We start from the raw sequence: 21,448 nt of genomic DNA on the forward strand, positions 1-21,448 counted from the left end.
TGGAGGTTGTATCCATTCATATCCCCACTAGCCACAGATGAAAAATGCATGTTTCCTCACAACTATGTTAGTGAAAGATTTTTTTTTTCCTTTGCCATGTAAGAGGGGGAAGGTATCTCTTGGAAACTTTAATTTGCATGTTTTTTTTTTCCTTCCTTGCAAAGTTATACTTTGATGTCTAAACAGCCACTTGTACTTATTTGGTGAACGGTTTCTTCATAAATTTTGCTTCTGTTATTAACGTCTGACTTCCTCTCTCTGCTTTTAAGGTCGGTGCTGTGGGTGCAAGGGCTCCTCTTGGCGGTTTTCCTTCCTTCCATAGTTTCAGGTCCTAGAATGAATGAAGTTCAGGAAGCGACGAGCTCACGTCACGCGGCGCTCCAGCTCCGAACTCGCGTCTGACTGACTCCAGAGCCCACGTGTTCCTTCCACGAGAACTCCCCCCACGCCAGGGCCCAGAGGGGTCACGTCACGTCACGTAACCTGTGCCGGGGAGCGGGTTGTGCCCAAACCGCGGACGTCTGTCCAGTCGCAGCGTCTTTCGGCCGTTTCACTGACTTTTGAGGGACGGAGGCCGCGAGGCCGCGTTTCCGGCTTTCCCGGGAAATCTCCCGGGTTTTTCCCCAGTATTTCCGATCCCATCGAGACTGCGCTCGTCGGCAGCCCGCCTGCAGCGCATCCGCAAACTCTGGCGCCAAGGGGAGCGGGGGCCCGAGGCGGCGAAGCCGAGGCTGGAGGTGGCGGCTGAGCAGCGAGCAGGTTTCCGGCGGCCGAGAACGGGCTTCGGTACCTCAGGGCGCGGGGCCAGGCCTCGCGGGGGGGCTGGAGGGCGCGCGCGGCGGCGGCGGCGGCGGGGCGGGCGGGGCCGCGCGGCTTCTCTGACTCTCCGGGGCGCCCAGGGGCTGTCCGGCAGCACGCGCGCTGCCTCCCGGGTCCCTCTCGGCGCCCAGCCGCGGGCGAAGCCGCCCCCGACTCGCGCCGCGCCTCCCGAAGACCCTCCCAGGCGGAGGCCGCCACCTCGACCTCTTCCCGCGCGGTCCGGCCGCTCCCGGCTTCCCCCGCACCACGACTTCCGTTCGCCCGACGTCTGCGAACCGCCCACTTCCGCCCACGCAGCGGTGGGCGGAGCCAAGATGGCTGAGGAGAGGCTGGCGACGGTGAGCGCCGACCTGCCGCTCGGTGTCCCGGCCGCCGGGATGGGTGGGCCGCCCCGAGCGGAGCGGAGAGGCGAGGCGAGGCGAGGCAGGCTGGCGGGCAGCTGTGCCCCACGCAGCTGTCCCCGGGGGAGGGCGGAGCCGGCCCTGGAGCCGCTGGGGGTGCGCGGGGCGGCGCGGCCCGGCTCCTGGGAGCGGGTCTCCCCGGGCGACGCGGACTTTGCCGCGCTGGGCCGGTCCGGGCGCTGGGGTCGGTCTCGTCCAGTCCGATCTCGGTCTCGTGAGATTTGGGAAGGAAGCGCTGCCGGCCGGGCCGCCGTCGGGGTTAATCTCCCGGACTGGGCTCGGGGCCGGACGGAGCCCGGGGCTGTCGGCGTCCGCGCCGCCTGCTGGTGGACGGGCCGGCCCTTCCCCGCGGACCTCTCCGTCTTTTCTCTTTTTCTTTACTTTTTTCTTTTTTTCTCTTTTCTTTTTCCTCCCTCTTCCATCCTCCCGCTCCATCCTCCCGTTCCCTCCATCCTCCTCCTCCCTCCCCATCTCCATCGCTCCTCCCCGTCCCTCCCCCTCCTCCATCTCCCTCCCCCTCCTCCATCTCCCTCCCCCTCCCTCCCCCCTCCCCCCTCCCTCTTCCCTCTCCCTCCCTCCCTCGCTCCTCCTCCTTCCTCCCCCCTCCCCCCTCCCCCTCCCTTCCCCCCCTCGCTCTTCCCTCCCCCCTCCTTTTCCTTCTCTCCTCCCCCCTCCCTCCCTCCTCCCCCCTCCTCCTCCTCTCTCCCTCTCCCCTTCCTTTCCTTCCTCTTATCAGTTTACCAGCATCTAGTATAACACCCAGTGCTCGTCCCATCAAGTGCCCCCCTGACTGCCCATCGCCCAGTCCCCCTGTCCCCCCACCTTACCCCCCTTCCACAACCCTTTTATTTTTTCTCCGTTGTAATTTAGTTAGGAAAGTGCTTTGTTGCGATTCAGCGGGAGCCTGAGGTAGGCATTAATTAAAGCCCACGGAGACGGTAATAGAGTAGCCCAGAACTAACTCAGGGTGACCCTGTGGCAGTTTGTGAAGTGTCTAGAATTGGATCTAATTTCTGCAAAGATCTAAGTGCAAAACCTTGTCTACTTCTGGTGTTTAGTTTCAAAGCATCTTGTGCCCTTTTGTTAGAATGGCTTTAGTTATTTATTTGGAATGTATTGCCCTTTGAAAACCGGCCTGGAAAACATAGGAGATAACATAGCACTTTTTGGCTGTTTTGCAACTTACTTTTGGGCCATTAAGGAGCAAGGCCAGTGCTATTTGGGGGTGGGGGGTGGGCTTGTTTTCTATTCCCTTTTCATACCCAGAGAAGTCAAATTATTTTTAGTGTCATCATACAATCCTGAATACAGGGACAGAGGCCCAAATCAAAGACTTTTGTTAAACTACAAATTAAAAAAAAAAAATTTAAATAGCATGGTTAGTGTTACAAGGTTTTAGATATTAGAAATATGGCAAAGAAAATACTTCACCTCCATAAATGTAAGGTATAATGGTACATTGCTATAAATACAGCTTATAAATACAGCTTATTTCTCCAGTGCTCATTGCCCATAGAGATAGGTGTTTATAAATAGAATATGAACGTGATTTCTGTGATGCCGGAATTGTCCTGACCTTTCCAATCTAGTAGTATCTTACAGAGAATGGCTGTTTTGTTTCAATATGGCTTTAGCTCTTGAGCCTAAAGTTAACTGGTTATTTTCATTACTGTCAAGTTTATTGCTAGCAGGGTTGTATGTATTTGTAGGAATTTCATCTTTTCACATTACCAGTGCATGGAGATTTGAATTTTGCCCTTTTTGGAAGTGATCTGGTCTTGTAATAAAATGAACCCCCCCCCCCCCCCCATTCACTCAGACAACTGACCTGTATCTTCCTGAAATAAAAGCAAAAGAAAGCACAGAGTGCAAGGGTATTCATTTGCAGAATTGTTGATAGTGGCAAAATGCTGGAAGCAAGGTGAATAGGGGAAGAGATGACTTATGATACCTCCATTCTGAGGAATATTATGCAGCCATTAAAAGTGTTAGAACTATATATGTTGATGTGGATGGTATACATTTTTAAAAATCTAGATGTGCAGTGGAGTACTAAAAAACAAAATTTAACTGAGTAGACTTTAAAGATCTTACTGGCTTTATTCAGCGATTCGTGAATCAGACAGCATTCATTCTCCCAGACAGGAGCTCTGAAGAGCCGTACAAATGAAAGGCTTTCATAGGCAGAAAGGAGTGGGAACAGGGAAGTTCTACTAGACAAAAAGGTTGGTAATTGCAAGGTCACTTTCCTCTAGGTGATGGTAGGGGTCTTCAGGCACATTACCTCACTTATACTGATTAGATGGTTTCTGATTGCCTGGTTTAAGATTCTGTTCCTGGGAGGTAGAAATTCAGTCTTGGTTTGTTGACATGGGACTTAGCATAAATAACTCCATTTGGGGCTTTTTTTTTTTTTTTCTAAAGTGGGCTCCACTCCCAGCGTGGAACACACAACACAGGGCTTGAACTCACAACTCTGAGATGAAGACCTGAGCTGAGATCAGGAGTTGGACACTTAACCAACTGAGCCATCCAGACACCCCCCCCCTTTTTCTTTTTCTTTTTATTGGGGTATATTGTGTGATCTTAATTTTGTGGCATAAAAAACCCCCACATAGATCTGTGGATATGGATATACAGATGTGGAGGAAAGAATACTAAGAGACTTAAAACAGAGACTTTTAAATGCATAAGTAAAAAATCTAAGACTGCTGCTTTACAGGCCTTGAAGCCAGGAGACATCCCAATAAAATGGAGTAAAACTAGGCTAATATGAGACACACAGAAATTGTAATACACTACCCAAACTACCAAGGATTATTACCAGTTAGTTCCTTGGGAAAACTGGGGACTGATTTATATATTTTTAAAGAATATATAGTATTGATATTTATATATTTTTAAAGAATATATAGTAAATGATTTAGAGATCTTAAAAATAAAAGCAAATAATACTGCTTTCTATGATTTATGCTTACAAATTTTTTATAACTCCCTGATTCCCATTATTCAATGTATTTGTATAAATACCTGTTTTTCTTCCTGTAAGTTTAAAGATTAAACCTTTCAGAATGGAAAGTAAAAATTACTATTGTATTAGTTGACTTGACTCATATATAGTGCCTAGCACATACCAAATATTACATGAATATTTGTTAGATGAAGAAAAGATCACAGAGTACATAAAAATGAAAAACCAGAAGAACAAAATGGATTCTCCATATATCCCAGCTGTAAAGATCAAGTGGGCTAATAGAATCCTTTCTATCTGAATGTTGTGAAAGATACTTTGAAAAGGAGACTAAAAAATTATAATTTATTTTAATTCTCCTTTTGCAGAAAGGTTGCTGGCTCATGAAGATGCTTTTTGAGCCTTTAAGATTTTTATTTTTATTTATCTTTTAGTATTCTCTCTGCCCACTGTGGGGTTGGAACTCACACCCCCAAGATCAAGAGTTGCGTGCCTTGCTGACTGAGCCAGCCAGGCAACCTGAGCCTTTAAGATTCTTAATATGTTCCCCAAAGTTTATTTTTTTTATTTTTTTATTTTTTATTTTTTTGTTCCCCAAAGTTTAAAAAAATTCCAATCAGGGGCACCTGGATGGCTCAGTCAGTTAGGCATCTGATTCTTGATATCCGCTCAGGTCATGATCTCAGGGTTGTGGGATTGAGCCCTGCATTGGGCAAGGAGTGTGCTTGAGATTCTCTCCTTCTGCCCCTTCTCTGCTTATGTGCATGCTCTCCCTCTCTCTAAATAAAACCTTAAAAAAAAAAAAATCCCAGTTAGAAAAAAATAGAGTTCTTCAGCATTTTAAAAACCAGCTATGTTGAGGTATAATACACATACCATAAAATTTACCCATTTTAGGTGTACAGTTGGATCAATTTTAGTAAATTTATATATTTGCAAAACTGTTACCACAATCCTCTTACCTCCATCACTCCAAAAAGTTCCCTTGGGTCCATTTGCAGCCACTCTCTACTCCTAACCACTGATCAGTGGCTGACCACTGATCTTTCTCCATTGTTTGCTTTTTCTACAATTTCATGTAATCACACAATATAGTCTTATGTGTCTGAATTTCACTTAGCATGTTTTTTGAGGTTCATTTATATTGTACATAGCAGTATTTTGTTCCTTTTTTTTGTTCCTTTTTATTTCTAAGCAATATTCCATTGTATGAATATATACATTTTGTTTATGCACCAAGTGATGGACATGAAGACTGGTTTCCTGTTTTTGGCTATTATGAATAATGTTGCTGTGAATCTTTGTACGGATATGCTTTTATTTATTCAGGAGTGAAATTGCTGGGTTATATGGTTAGTGTGTGTTAACAACAAAACAAAACTGCCAAAATTCTTTGTAAAGATTTTATTTATTTATTTTAGAGATAGAATGAGTGGGAGGAGGAGCAAAGGGAGAGGGATAAGTGGACGCTGAGGTCAGGAGCCCAGTGTGGGTCTTGATCTCAGGGCCCTGAGATCATCAACTGAGCAGAAATCAAGATTTGGATGCTTAATTGATGGAGTCACCCAGGTGCCCCATGCCAAGCTTTGCTAAAGTGGCTATATATACCATTTTACATTCCCACGAGCAGTATGTGAGGGTTTCAGTTTTCCACATCCCTGCTTTGTTAATACTTCATATATTGTCAGTCTTTTAATTTGTCATTCTAATGTATGTATATTGGTTATTGTGGTTTTAATTTATATTTCCCCAACGAATAATGGTATTATCTTTATGTGCTTATTCATCCATTTCTCTTTAGTGAAGTGTGTCTACAGATATTTTGCCCATTTAAAATGGGTTATTTGATTTAGTAAGATTTCTGTATTTGTTAAGTCAAAATAATAAAATAGCTAATAGAACAAGTATGTATTTGAGAATCTTGTTTTCTGAGAATCAATTTTTTTGTTGTTGTTGTGAAGTGTATCTTAGCTCTAAAAGAATGAATAAAAGGTTATATGCAAATTTTAAAGAACAGGGTAATGGAAAGTTGTGTTTCTACCTCACAGGTTAAGAAATGGGTCATTAACAATAACTTTGAATTCTAAATGTTTCTTCCCTTACTGCATTTTCCTCCTACTCTGTCAGGAGTATCTCTTTCCTCAATTTTGTTACTCGTCTGCTTTTCTTTATAGTTTTATCGTATTTAATACCTCTAGATAATATATTGGATTTAAGAAATTGTGTAGTTTATTCATTTTTCAGTGCTGTATATTATCCCATTATATGAAAATACTATAATTAATTTATCCATTCTACTAGACAGAGATTTGAGTTCTAATTTCTTCAGCTTTATTGAGGTACAGTTGACAAAGTTGTAAGATATTTAAAGTATACAATGTGATCATTTGGTATACATTGTGGAAGGATTCCCACCATCAAATCATTCATCACTCCACATATATACCTTTTTTTTTTTTTTTTTTTTCCTGGTGAGGACATTTAAGTTCCACTTTCTTAGCAAAATTTTTTTTAAGATTTATTTTTTTATTTGAGAGTGGTGGGAGGGATACCTGCAGACTCCCCACTGAGTGGGAAGCCAGATGTGGGGTTCGATCCCAGGATCCTGAGATCACCACCCAAGCCAAACTTGAGAATTGGACGCTCAACCGATAGAGCCACCCAGGCACCTCAGCAAATTTCAAATTATACAGTACAAATTTAAATTACACAATATAATGTCAACTATAGTCACCTTATATTCATCTTAAAAGCTTGTACACTTTTACTAACCTCTTCCTATTTCTCCTACTTCCCAACCCTGGCAATCACTTTTTTATTCTCTGAGCCTGTGTTCAACTTATTTTTTCCTTCTGATTTTCAGTTTTAGTTTTTTGTTTGTTTGTTTTTTAAGTAAGTTCCGTACTCAGTATGAGGCTTGAACTCATGACCCTGAGATCAAGAGTCACATGCCCTACTGCCTGAGCCAACCAGGAGCCCCTGACTTTAAGGTATTAAAAGTAATATTATTAACAGGGCTAGGGCCAGGGTAGGGCAAGTGAGGTGCTTAGGGTGCAAAAAGTAAGAAGTAAGAATGTCTCAGGCCTGGCTGTAAACATTCTTTTTTTTTTTTTAAGATTTTATTTATTTATTAATGAGAGAGGGGGATGGGGTGCAAAGAGGCAGAGATACAGGCAGGACAGAGAAGCAGGCTCCATGCAGGGAGCCTGACATGAGACTCGATCCTGGGTCTCCAGGACCAGGCCCTGGGTGGAAGGCGGTGCTAAACCGCTGAGCCACCCGGGCTGCCCTGTAAACATTCTTATACATGTCTCTTAATCTAAGAGTTTCTCTAGGGTATTTTGAGAAATGGATTTTTCATTCATGGAGTAGGTACATCTTCAACCTCATTACTTGTGGTAAACTTTAAGGTGGTTGTAACCATTTATGCTTCTATCATCAGTTCATATTGCTTACATCTTCGATGTCATGGTTTTAAATTCTGTTAATATAGTTGATGTGAAATGAAGTCTTAATGTGATATTAACTGATTATTAATGAGGTGGAGCAGCAGTGGTTCGTTGTCTTTTACTTTTCTGTGCAATGCCTGGCTCATGTTTTTCTTTTATAAAATATTATTTATTTATTAGCACAGTGAATGAGAGAGAACACAAATGATGGGGAGAAGGGGGAGGAGAAGCTGACTCCCCACTGAGCAGGGAGCCCGATGCAGGGCTCTATCCCAGGGCCCTGGGATCATGACCTGAGCTGAAGGCAGATGCTTAACCAACTGAGCCATCCAGGCACCCCATGTTTTGCTTATTTTTCTACTTAACTGTTTTTCTTCTTGCTTTCTTTTTACTGTTTGTTTTGTAGTTAGTTATAGTTTCTAGCTGTTAATCCTTTATCACTTTTTGGGGGGGATTTTTTGTTTTTTGTATTGCAAATATCTTCTTAGTTTTCTGTCTTCACCTCATTTTTGGGTTAGAAGTTCTTAATTTTAATGTAGTTGAATACTTAGATATTTTCTCAATTGGTTTGTGCTTTTATATCTTACTGAAGTAATCCTTTCCTATATTTTTTTCTAAAGGCTTTAAATTTGCCTTGTTCATTTTTAGTCTTTGATCTATATCAATTCATTTTCATTTCCCTGATAAAGCTTTCTTTCTGTCTGGAAGTCTGTTTTGTTTCATGTTAATATTGCTACTTTAGTTTTTCTTTTTGTTTCTATTTTCCTGGTGTATCTTTTTCCATCTTTTTACTTTGTTTTTCTTTGCCTTTCTGCTTTGGGTATTTTTTTTTAAATTTTATTTATTTATGATAGTCACAGAGAGAGAGAGAGAGAGAGAGAAAGGCAGAGACACAGGCAGAGGGAGAAGCAGGCTCCATGCAGGGAGCCGACGTGGGATTCGATCCCGGTTCTCCAGGATCGCGCCCTGGGCCAAAGGCAGGCGCTAAACCGCTGCGCCACCCAGGGATCCCCTTTGGGTATGTTTTTATATAAATAGCGTACATCTAGATTTTTAAATCCATCCTGATAATTTAACTGGAGAATTTCATTTTTTCTTTCTTTTCTTGCCCCCCTCTCTCTCTCTCTCTCTCTTTTTTTTTTGGTTGAATTTCTTCTTTCTCTCTCCTCCTCTCATTTCATTACTTGGAAGTTGTATACTCTATTCTTTAGTCTTCCTTTAGTGATTACCCAATTTCTTTTTATAATACATATTTAACTGAAAGTTCAAATTTAAAACTTGGTAATGTAGGGATTATCAAATGCTTTATTACCCATTGCCATGCCACAACATTGCCATGCTACTGTTGTTCAGTTTTGTAGTTTTTGTGTTTCTCAGCACCACAAATTATACTTTGTTTTATTCAGTAAGTGGATGTTTAGAATACTTCCATATTTTACTAGTTCCTTTGCTCATTTGTCTCCTTCATTCTGGGATTCTTTTCCTTTTTCCTAATTTATATCCTTTAGAAGTTTATTTAAACAAAATTTTTGTAGTTTGGTGGTTTTTTTTTTTTGTTTTTTTTTGTTTTTTTTTTTAAGTAATCTCTATACCCAGCATCGGGCTCAGACTTAGAAGAGTTGCATGCTCTTCCAACTGAGCCAGCCAGGCACTCTGAAAATTAGTTTTGGAAGACGTAAGAGTTTAGATTTGAGGTTGGCAGACTATTTTTTGGTAATAAATATTTTGGGCTTTGTGGGCTAGTCTCTGTTGCAAGCAATTCAACTATGCAGTTGTAGTGTGGAAGCAACCATAGACAACATATAAACATGTGTGTGACTGTGGTTTGATAAAATTTTAGACACTTAAATTTGAATTTTATAGAATTTTCAGGGCTTACAAAATATGAAAAAAATGTAAAAACTATTAAAAATGTAAAAAGCAAGGATGCTTGGGTGGCTCAGTTGATTGAGCATAACCTCTTTGTTTTGGTTCAGGTCATATCTGATGGTTGTGGGATTAAGCCCCACATCAGGCTCCCCACTCAGTGTGAAATAAGCTTCAGATTCTCTTTTTCCCTCTGCCTTCTCCCGCTCACATGAGCTTGCGCGTTCTCTCTCTCTCTCTCTCAAATAAATAAATAAATGGGCTGGATTTGTTTGGCCTGCGGGGCATAGTTTGTTGACTTTGTGTTTAGATTACTTTTATTTTACTTAGCACCTGAGATGTGAGAGTGATTTTTCTTATAATCTCTTTATGTGATATTATTTTCCATTTTTAATTGTTGAGACATCAGGTGTCAGTCTAATTGTCCTTTCTGTATAGGTTAGCTAGTGATACTTTTTTCCTTTGGTTACTTTTTTTAATATAAGATTTTATTTATTTGAGAAAGAGAGAGCAAGCTCCAGCGGGCCAGCAAGGGCAGAGGGACAGAGAAAACAGGCTCCCTGTCGCGGAGGGAGCCCCCTCCGAGGGAGCCCTACATGGAGCTCCACCGCAGGACCCCAGAATCATGACATGAGCCAAAGGCAAATGCTTAACTGACTGAGCCACCGAAGCACCCTCTTTGGTTGCTTTTAGGAACTTCTTATTGTCTCTGGTGCAGGACCTTTTGATGAACACAAGTGGGGATTTATTTTCATTTAACCTGGTCAAGATTGGTTTAGCATTCTGAATGTAAAGATTAGTGTCCAGGGCAGCCCGGCTGGCTCAGCGGTTTAGCACCGCCTTCAGCCCAGGGCCTGATCCTGGAGTCCTGGGATCGAGTCCTGCCTCAGGCTCCCTGCAGGGAGCCTGCTTCTCCCTCTGCCTGTGTCTCTGCCTCTCTCTCTGGCTCTCATGAATAAAGAGATATAATCTTTAAATTAAAAAAATAAATAAATAGGGAATCCCTGGGTGGCTCAGTGGTTTAGCGCCTGCCTTTGGCCCAGGGCCCGATCCTGGAGTCCTGGGATTGAGTCCCACATCGGGCTCCCGGCATGGAGCCTGCTTCTCCCTCCTCCTGTGTCTCTGCCTCTCTCTCTCTATGTCTATCATAAATAACTAAATAAATCTTTAAAAAATATATATATATATATATAAAGATTAGTGTCTCATTACTTCTGGAAAATTTCAGCCATTATTTTTGCTTATATCTTACTATATCCTATATAACAGAAGGTAGTATAAGAAAACTCCATTTGAAGATTTTCTGCAAAGATCTTATGTGTAAGATAGTATTTATTATATTGAATAATGTCCCTTAACAAATAACCCTCCTAGGGGTGCCTGGGTGACTTAGTTGATTAAGCGTCCAACTTTTGATTTTGGCTAAGATCATGATTGCAAGATTGTGGGATCAAGCCCCAGGTCAGGGTCTGTGCTCAGCAGGGAGTGTTCTTAAGGATTTTTCTCTCCCTCTCTGCCTCCCCCTACTAGTGCGTGTTCTGTCTCTCTCTCAAATAAATAAATCCTTAAAAAAAGAAAAAGAGAAACTCCTGGAATTGAGTGCTAGGCAGTTTCTATATAGATGACCTCATAAAATTCTTTTTATCAAAATGACTACTTTTTGGTTTGGCTGCTAAATGTATAGCATTAAGTATAATACTAATATGTAGTATTTAAGAGCTTAGTACATTTATTTGTGCACATTTTATGCATTATAATTATATATTACACAGGGCACCTGGGTGGCTCAGTTGGTTAAGTGTCTGACTCTTGGTTTCAGCTTGGGTTATGATCTCAAGGTCATGGGATTGAGCCCCACATTGGATTCCTCACTGTCCAGAATCTGCTTAAGATTCCCCGTTTTTCCCCCTTCTCATGCTTTCTCTGTCTTTTAAAAAAATAGAATCTTTAATATATATATATATAATCATATATTAAACATAAGACTATATTATAAATATGCATTATACATTATTAATAGTTTGGATAGCCAAAGTATGACTTGACATTTGATTTTTAAACCATATTAAAAATAAATCTTTGTGCCCACATGTATTGCATGATTGGAGAGCTACTGATTATTATTGTTTGAATGCTTTTTCAAGTTAGCAAGATAGGGATCCCTGGGTGGCGCAGCGGTTTGGCGCCTGCCTTTGGCCCAGGGCGCGATCCTGGAGACCAGGGATCGAATCCCACATCGGGCTCCCGGTGCATGGAGCCTGCTTCTCCCTCTGCCTGTGTCTCTGCCTCTCTCTCTCTCTCTGTGACTATCATAAATAAATAAAAATTAAAAAAAAAAAAAGTTAGCAAGATACATGGTGTTGCTTTCACATAGACTACTTTTTTTTTTTTTTTTCCCAGAGAACTCAGTTTCCTGCATCTGCTGAATCTCAAAAACCCCGGCTGAAAAAAGGTCAGTACACAATTTTATTGTATGTGTGTATTTGCACAGATTTTCTATTGATTCTTTGTTCTATATGCATTAGAGCTTTTAAAAATGTGAGTTTTTGGGGAAAGCAGTAATAGTCTAAATATTCCTCTGTAGCTTTTATTTTATGGAGTTTTTATTTTATTTTATTTTATTTTTTAAAGATTTTAACTTATTTATTCGAGAGAGAGAGAAAGAAAAGCAGAGGGAGAAGCAGGCTTTGTGCAGGAAACCTGAGGTGGGACTCGATCCTGGGTCTCCAGGAGCACACCTCGGGCTGAAGGCAGCTCTAAACTGCTGGGCCACTGGGGCTGCCCTATTTTATGGAGTTTTTATTTTTTTATTATTATTATTTTTTATTTTTTTAAAATTTTTATTTATTTATGATAGTCACAGAGAGAGAGAGAGAGAGAGAGAGAGAGGCAGAGACACAGGCAGAGGGAGAAGCAGGCTCCATGCACCGGGAGCCCGATGTGGGATTCGATCCCGGGTCTCCAGGATCATGCCCTGGGCCAAAGGCAGGCACTAAACCGCTGCGCCACCCAGGGATCCCTATGGAGTTTTTAGATATGGGATTGATTTTACCTGTAAATGTGTTTAAATGGGGCTTTGTTATTCAGGTGTGTATTTTCTACTTGTGGACAAAACACTCTGAAGTTACCATGGCACACATCAGGCCCCACATAATCTCATGTCTGTTAAATAAGTGTGAGGTTTTATGAGAATTGAGTCTGTGAAGACTAGGTAAAGGCATATACTATAAAGAGCTGCATTAAAAAATCTGATACAGATATGTTATATTTTATTTAGAAGAATAGGATTCCTTCATTTGTTAACTTCTAAAGCCTTAGGAAGGTTTGCAGATTGTAGTTAACTATATTGGATTTTCTGTTGGTGTCCAATAAACATGTCTAATACCTCACAAACTCATCAGGCATTAGAAAATACCCAGACTTTTTATTTAGCAGAAGAGACCATCTATTTTATTATTTACCCATTTATTTATTATTTTCCAGATGAGGAAACCAAGGCTGAGGGGAAGCAGCATGACTTACCCAGGGTCGTGGGGGTATTTCTTGTCTGCATTATGAGTGATGATTAACAGGTCATACACCCTTTAGCAGCATGTGTTTTTCCTGTTGTCTGCTAAGATTTTTAAATTTCATTTTGCCAGTAAATTATTTAGTTTACTTGGGGCATTTCTTTTCCACTTTGAAATTATAATACAAGTTGTTGGAAAATATGATTGCCTTCAGAATTTGTTTTCAGAGTTTTTCAGGAATATATCTTTCACTGAAAGAGCAGTACATCTATAATTCAGATTACTTACGAAGTTGAGGTGTTTCTTCTAATATCTAACATAGTTGCACTTACTTTTTACATCATTTCTGGACATGCAAATCATCTTGCTGTGATGTCTATCACTTCATTTAATTGCTGGGGTGATTTGGCTAGTTAGGTGGGGCTAGTGAGTATTGTAAGTATCTCTTCTGTGCTTCCTCCGGAGTCAAACTCTGTGGCTCAATAGACTTGGGTGTCTGAGGTCCAGGAGAGCAGGAATTAGTATATATACCAATCAAAATTTGGCACATGAGCAATTGAGGCTAGTGAGATACAAAGCTGATAGCTATGGGATGGAGGGTCACATTTGGCATGTTATGCTATGAGAAGTAACAGTGCTGTAGTGCCCTTTCCAATCTTTTCTTGCTACTTTCTGATTTCAGTTATTAAAGTTTAGTTTTTCCTGTTCTTGAACCCCCTCATACACGAGTACTTACCCAGTTCCGGGATCAGTAATAGATATTTGGAATACAAAGATAAATAGGGCATGGGTTCTGCCCTCAGGAATTAATAGTTTTCAGGGCATATAAAATATAAGCAAATTATTGAAACGTAGTGTACGCCTTCCAATTTTTCTAGCTCTTTTTCTATGAAATGTCTAGAACTCTTTTGCCATTATTGCTTTAGTTCTCTGATGAAATTCATTGTTCTCATTGGAAGTATAGAGTTCAGAATTAAAAAAAAAAAAAAGAAAAGAAAAAGAGTTCAGAATTAAACAGAGTATTTCAGATGTGAACAGGACCAAGTGGAATGTCTGAAAGGTAAAAATCTCTTCATCTGGATCTTTTATTTATTTCAGTCCAGCACAAAGTTGCATTGCCTTTTGGTTAACCATTTTACACATTTTAAATACCACTATATTTTACAATTCCTGGGGTGTCATTCATGTCAAATACAATGGAGTTGTACAAAGTGGTGACACAAGCACCTAAACTATCAAAGGTATAACTTCTCTTAACCTGCCCTTAATTTCTGGCTTCCACAGCCCCAAATTTTATGTCACTATGGTGAATTACATTGATTAAATTTTGGAATGTTGTAAGAACCTTTGAATTCCTGGGATAAACCCCACATGGTATGATGTATTAACCTTTTTATATGTTACTACATTCAATTTGTTTCTGTTCATGAGGGATGTTGGTCTGTAGTTACTATTATTTTTCCACTGCTTTTGTCTTTTTTTTTTTTTTTAATTTTTATTTATGATAGTCACAGAGAGAGAGAGAGGCAGAGACATAGGCAGAGGGAGAAGCAGGCTCCATGCACCGGGAGCCTGATGTGGGATTCGATCCCAGGTCTCCAGGATCGTGCCCCGGGCCAAAGGCAGGCGCCAAACTGCTGCGCCACCCAGGGATCCCTTTTTTTTTTTTTGTATCAAGGTTATACTGGCCTTAAAACAAGTTGGGAGCTATTCCATACTTGTCTTTTCTGGAAGATTTTGTATAGAATTGGTGTTATGTCTTTCTTAAATGTTTGCTGGAGTGTGACAGTGAAGCAGTCTAGGTCTGGATTTCTCTTTGGAAGGCATTTCAGTGCAAACTCAATTTCTTTAATAGATATGGGGTTATTCTAGTTATACATATTTCTTTAGGGAGAGCTTTAGTAATGTTTTTCTTTCAAAGAAATTTGTCCATTTCACCTCAGTTATCAAATTTATTGGCATAAAGGTCCTGATACTCCTGTATCTTCCTTTCAATGTGTAGTGATATTCCCTCTGTTCCTGATTTTGATGATTTATGTCTATTATCATTTTTTTCTTGATCAATCTGGCTAGAGGTTTATTCATGTTATTGATTTTTTCCAAAGGACCAGCTTTTGATTTTATTTTTTCTTTTCTATTGCTTTTCTGTTTTGATTTCACTGATTTCTGCTCTTATCTAATATTGTGTTTAATTTGCAGTTTCTTTTTGCAATTTCTTACAGTAGAAAATTAGGTAATTGGTTTGATATCTTTCTTCTCTTCTGTTTTAAGCATTTAGTACTTTGTTTCCCTCTAAATACTGTTTAACTGGTTCATAAACATTTCAAATGTTGTTTTAACTTTTATATAATTCTAAATATTTTAAAATTTCCTTTGTGTTCCCTTTTAACCTGTGCACAATTAAGAAAGGTATTCATTAATTTCCCTGTATTTGGAAATTTTTCCAGATTTTTTTTGGTTATTGGTTTCTAGTTTAATTCTTTTTTTTTTTTTTTTTAGAATCTTTTTTTTTTTTTTTTAATTTTTATTTATTTATGATAGTTACACAGAGAGAGAGAGAGAGAGAGAGGCGCAGAGACATAGGCAGAGGGAGAAGCAGGCTCCATGCACCGGGAGCCCGACGTGGGATTCGATCCTGGGTCTCCAGGATTGCGCCCTGAGCCAAAGGCAGGCGCCAAACCGCTGCGCCACCCAAGGATCCCTGGTTTCTAGTTTAATTCTAATTATACATAGAGAACATACTTTATATGGTTTATTTTATGACCCATAATGTGATCTATGTTGATGCATATTTTATGTACCTTGAAAAGAACATGTATTTTTCTGTTGGATGGAGTAATCTACAAATGTCAGTTAGGTCAAGTTGTTTGATAATGTTCTATGTACTCACCGATACAGATATTAATATCCTTACCAGGAAGGTACTGATGCCCATAATGAGACAAGAATGTTGAAGTATACACATGTAATTATGGGTTTGTCTGTTTCTTCCTAAAGATCTGTCGATTTTTACTTTGTGTATTTTGAAGATCTGTTGTTCGATGGATATGCATTTAAGATTGTTTGACTTATTGGTGAACTGACTCTTATCATTATGCAATGTCTCTCTTCTATTCCTGATTATATTCCTTCTTTGAAGTCAACTTTGATGATAATAGAGCTATTCCAGTTTTGCTTTGATTAGTCTTTGTATTATAATGTATAGTTTACATACAGTCAGATTCACCTTTTTTTAAAGTATAAAGTTTTGGGAATTTTGACAAATGAGAATAGTTCTGTGACTACCACCATCACCACAATCAAGATGTAGAACAGCTTAATCACCCTCAAAAATTCATCTTTACTTTGTAGTAAATCACTTCTTCCACTTTCAGTTGCTGGCAATCATTGATTTTTTTCTTCCTATAGTTTTATCTCTTTGAGAATAACATTTGAATAAAGCATACATTATGTAACCTTTTTAGTGGTATTTTTCACCAAGTGTAATGTTTTTGAGATTTATCCATGTTGTGTATTTGAATTTTTTTTTTTTATTGATGAGTAGTATTCAGTTATATGTTTATGCTGCAGTTCATTTATCCATCTGTTCATCAAAGGACATTTGGGTTTTGGGCTATTACAAATACAGCTGCTATATAAACATTTGCTTCAAGGGTTTTGTGTGAACATATTTTTATTTCGTTTGTGAAGTGTTTTGGAGTGGAATTGCTGGATGGTATTTTGAATATATATTTATTTTTACTGGAAATTGCCAAACTGTTTTCCAAAGTAGTTACACTGTTTTGTATTTCCTTCTTCAAAGTATGAGTGTTCCTTATACCTCATAAATGATTTGGGAAATAGTTTCTTCTTTTTAATTTTCTGGAAGAGTTATGGAGAATTGACCAACTTCATACTTAAATATTTGCTGGAATGTTTCTGTGAAGCCATTTGGGCCTTGAGTTTTCTTTGTAGAAATGTTTTCAAGAACAAATTCAATTTATTTAATAGAGATAAGGCTAAACAGGTTACCTAGTTCTTTTTATTTATTTACTCATGAGAGACACACAAAGAGAGGCAGAGACACAGGCAGAGGGAGAAGCAGGCTCCATGCAGGGAAGCCAATGTGGGACTCGATCCCGGCACTCCGGGATCAAGCCCTGAGCCAAAGGCAGGCGCTAAACTGCTGAGCCACCCAGGCATCACCCTAGTTCTTAATTGAGCTTTGGTAGTTTGTGTCTTGCAAGGAATTATTTTCACTTCATCTAAATTGTCAAATATATTGGCATGAAGTTCACAATTTTCCCTAATGGATATTAAAAACACTATGAAGCCTCTATAATTAAAATAGTATGGTATTGGTACACATTTAAAAGATAGGCCATGGAGGGGTGCCTTGGTGGTGCAGTCAGTTGAGTGACTGACTCCTGGTTTCAGCTCAAGTCCTGATCTCAGGGCCAGTACAAAAGAGGAGTTGCCATATGCTACATTTTTATAAGAAAGAAGGGGAAGTAAAAAAATATGTATGTACTTATTTTCACAAAAAAGAAACACCAGAAGGATTTTGGCTATTTCCAGGGTTTTGTAGGGAAATGCTGTGGGAAGGATGGGGGATGTGACACTTCTTTAGGTATGACTTTCAGTGTAGTTTTGACTTTTAGAACCATGAATTATTTCATTAAAATTTTGGAAAGCAAATATCTTAAAAATAAAATGCAAGCAGAAGCAAATATACTATGGTATGATTGGAGTCAAGTTTTCTTACTGTTGGAGAAGGGAGTTACATAATATAGAAAGGGGAGAGGTGAGATAAAACCCTAAGGTATTGGTTAATAATTGGAGGTATCCGTATTGAGCACATGGCTTTTAATACAGATACATAGTTATAGAATATATTTTTTCCTTGCCTGTGTCAGGGAAGGGTTAGCAGCAATGACCCCCTGGTAGCCAGGAGCACAGTTAGCTCCCAGATCTTAGTTTCTATTGTTCTCAAGTAAAAGGAACCAGGATTCCTTGGGGAAATGCCTAATTCCATGATTAAGGCTAGGAGATCTTGTACCAGAAAATAAAGAATGGCTTACAGAGTGTGATGGGGATTTGTCATAAAGGCACAGAAGTGGGTTTGAAGGGCTTTCTCTGGCCACTGGCCAGTTCTGGAGCCTCTACTAATATAGCAGTGAATATAACACATAGGATAAAATAAGAATACACCAGTGCATACTGATAAAAGTATACAAATAAGGAAAAGGTCTTAGAAAATAGAATGTTAACTAGTAGAATGAATGATAAAAATTACTGTTTGACAACCATCATAGTAATAATTGATTCATGCAAGACTCCTCAATGGATGCTAAAACTAGTGGGTAAAAGTTTGATGGGAAACAGGATATTTACATAAGTCTCTAAATATCCCTCTATAAGTATGATACTTTTAAATTATAAGGTAGTAGTAACTTCATAGTGGAAAAATTTACCAAACACTACTTTGACCAAGTGATAGAAGGTAAACATCACAGTAATGGAGCAAACCAGCATCCTGTGCTTCCTAAATCACTTCTATTGTATTCTTGCCAAAAATAATACCTTCAGTCTAATCTCGAAGAGATATTAGATGAACCCAAATTGAGAGACAGTCTACAAAATACTAGTCTGCATTTAAAAAAAAAAGAAAGAAAAAACTATCAAGGGACCCCTGGGTGGCTCAGTGGTTGAGCGTCTGCCTTTGGCTCAGGGAGTGATCCCAGAGTCTTAGGATCCAGTCCTGCATCAGGCTTCCTGTTGGGAACCTGTTTCTTCTTCTGCCTGTGTCTCTGCCTCTCTTTGTGTCGCTCATGAAAAAATAAAATCTTAAAAAAGACAAAAACAAAAACAAAAAAAACCTGTCAGGGTCATGGAAGACAAAAATTAAAGACGACTAAAGAGACATAACAGCTAACTATAATATTTGTTTCTAGATTTGATTTAGAGCAAAAAAACCCATCTTTTTAAAAAAGGTTATTTATTTTTAGTAATCTCTATACCCAATATGGGTCTCGAACTCACAACCCTGGGATCAAGAGTTGCATGTTTTTCCAACTGAGCCAGCCAGGTGTTCCCAGAAAAACATCTTTTTTTTTTTTTTTTAAGATTTTATTTATTTATTCATGAGAGACACACAGAGAGAGAGAGAAAAACATCTTTTAAAATGTTTTAAAATAAGGGCACGTGGGTGACACAGTTAAGTGCCTGACTCTTGGTTTTGGCTCAGGTCATGATCTCAGGGTCATGAGGTTGAGCCCCATTGCAGAGTCTGCTTAAGATTCTCTCTCCCTTTCCTTCTGCGCCTCCCCCTGTACTCTCTCTTTCTAAAAAAATTTTAAAAAATGTTTTAAAATCAAAGACTCTTCTTTTGCCATAAAGGAAATTATTAAGACATTTGTTAAAATTTGAAAAAGAATGGTAGGGTAGATAATAGTGTTGTATAGATGTTAGGTTTTTTTTTTTTTTTTTTTTTTTGATTGATTGATTGATTGATTTATGAGAGTGTGTGTTGAGTATTACGGGGTGTGGGGGCAAAAGGAAAGGGAGAGAAGATCCCAAGTAGACTCCCTGGTGAATGCAGAACCTGACTGGGATAAATAGGTGAAAGTTTTGCAGAGATTCTGTGTTTGTTTTTTTTTTTTTTTTAGCTTTTCTCCAGCTGAAAGTATTTGCAATACAGTTTTTTATTTTTATTTATTATTATTTAAAAATTTTAAAAATATATATTTACTTACTTGAGAGAGAATGAGAGCATGAGCTGGGGAGAGAGGCAGAGGGAGAGGGAGAGGGAGAGGGAGGAGCAGACTCTGGCTGAGCAGGGAGTCTGCTGCAGCACTCAGTCCCCTGAGCAGAAGGCACACACTTAACCAACTGAGTCATCCAGACACCCCTACAGTACAGTTTTAAAAAAGGAGTTCCTGTGAAGAAAAGCCATTCTCACTCTGATAAAGCTGCTTAAGGTGGAGCCTGATGGGGGGCTGGGTCTTAGGACCCTGAGGTCATGACCTGAGCTGAAATCAAAGGTTGGATGCTTAAACCAAATGAACCACCCAGGTGCTTGTGACGTCCTTTTTTTTGTTTTTTAAATATATATTTATTTATTTATTTAACTTAATTTTTAAATACTTTATTTATTTATTTACTTTAGAGAGAGAAAGCGGGAGCACACACAAGCAGGGATAGCAGCAGAGGGGAGAGGATAGAAGCCGGTTCCCCACTGAGCAGGGAGCCTGATGTGGGGCTCCATCCCAGGACCTGGGATCATGACCTGAGCCAAAGACAGCCACTTAAATGACTGAGCCACCCAGGCACCCCTATTTATTTATTCTGGAGTGAGAAAGCGTGGGAATGAGTGGGGAGACTGGCAGTGGGAGAGGGAATCCTAAAGCAGGCTCCCTGCTAAGTGCAGAGACTGATGTTCATCTCCTTCTCAGGACCCTGAGATCATGACGGGAGCTGAATTTAAGAGTTGGCTGCTTAACCAAATGAGCCACCCTGGCATTCCCTCCCCATCTTTTTTTCCTTTGACTATGCAACTCATCCATTTAAAGTATACAATTTAGGGATTCTTGGCTGGCTCAGTTGGTGGACCATGCGACTCTTGATTTTAGGGTCGTGAGTTTGAGCTCCACATTGGGTGTAGAGTTTACTTAAAAAGATAATTAGGGGGTACCTGGGTGGCTCAGTCATTTGAGTGTCTGACTCTTGGTTTTGGCTCAGGTCATGATCTCAGGGTTGTGAGATCGAGCCCTGCTTTGGGCTTGGTGCTCAGTGAGGGAATCTTCCTCTTCTTCCTCTGCACCTCCCCCTGCTCATGCTCACACTCTCGTGCTCTCTATAAAGAAAATAAATAAACCTTAAAAAATAATAAAGTATACAATTCATTGGTTTTGGTACATTATTATTTTTGAAATGGTAGTAAAATACATATAATATAAAATTTAAACATTTTTAAGCATATAATCCAGTGGCATTACTTACAATGTTTTACAACACTCATCACTATTTCCAAAACTTTCATATCCCAAACAGAAACTCTGTATCCTTAAGCAATAATTTTCCATTGCCCCTTTCCCCCTAGTCCCTAGTAACTTCTCTTTGACTTTCTGTCTTTATGAAATTTGCCTATTCTAGATATTTCGTATACTCAGAATCGTACACTATTTATCCTTTTGTGTCTGGCTTATTACATTTAGCATAATTTTTGAAAGTTCATCTATGCTGGAACATGTTATACAGAATTTCATTCTTTTTAAAGGCTGAATGATATTCCGTTGTATACATATGTCACATTTTGTTTATGCATTTGTTAATGGACAGGGATGGTTTCCAACTTGGGGCTATTGTGAATAATGCTGCAGTAGAAATGATGCACAAATTTGTTTGAGTCGCTGCTTTCATTCCTTTTGGGTATATATCTAGGAATGGAATTAC

The 21,448-nt window shown here is 39.6% G+C and overlaps 1 protein-coding gene across 1 annotated transcript in view; it reads left to right on the forward strand.

Annotated features, from left to right (window-relative positions):
• Positions 1-814: 814 nt before the first annotated feature.
• Positions 815-21,448, forward strand: part of BBS4 (Bardet-Biedl syndrome 4) — a 57,503-nt gene continuing 36,869 nt past the window's right edge. The window contains exons 1-2 of the mRNA XM_038580912.1: positions 815-1,157; positions 11,907-11,958. Coding sequence (XP_038436840.1) covers positions 1,134-1,157; positions 11,907-11,958 — 76 coding nt within the window. The 5' untranslated portion in view covers positions 815-1,133. The remainder of the gene's footprint in view (positions 1,158-11,906; positions 11,959-21,448) is intronic.

The sequence above is a fragment of the Canis lupus genome, chromosome 30, assembly GCF_011100685.1.
Source record: "Canis lupus familiaris isolate Mischka breed German Shepherd chromosome 30, alternate assembly UU_Cfam_GSD_1.0, whole genome shotgun sequence".
In the NCBI taxonomy this organism is placed as follows: Eukaryota; Metazoa; Chordata; class Mammalia; order Carnivora; family Canidae; genus Canis; species Canis lupus.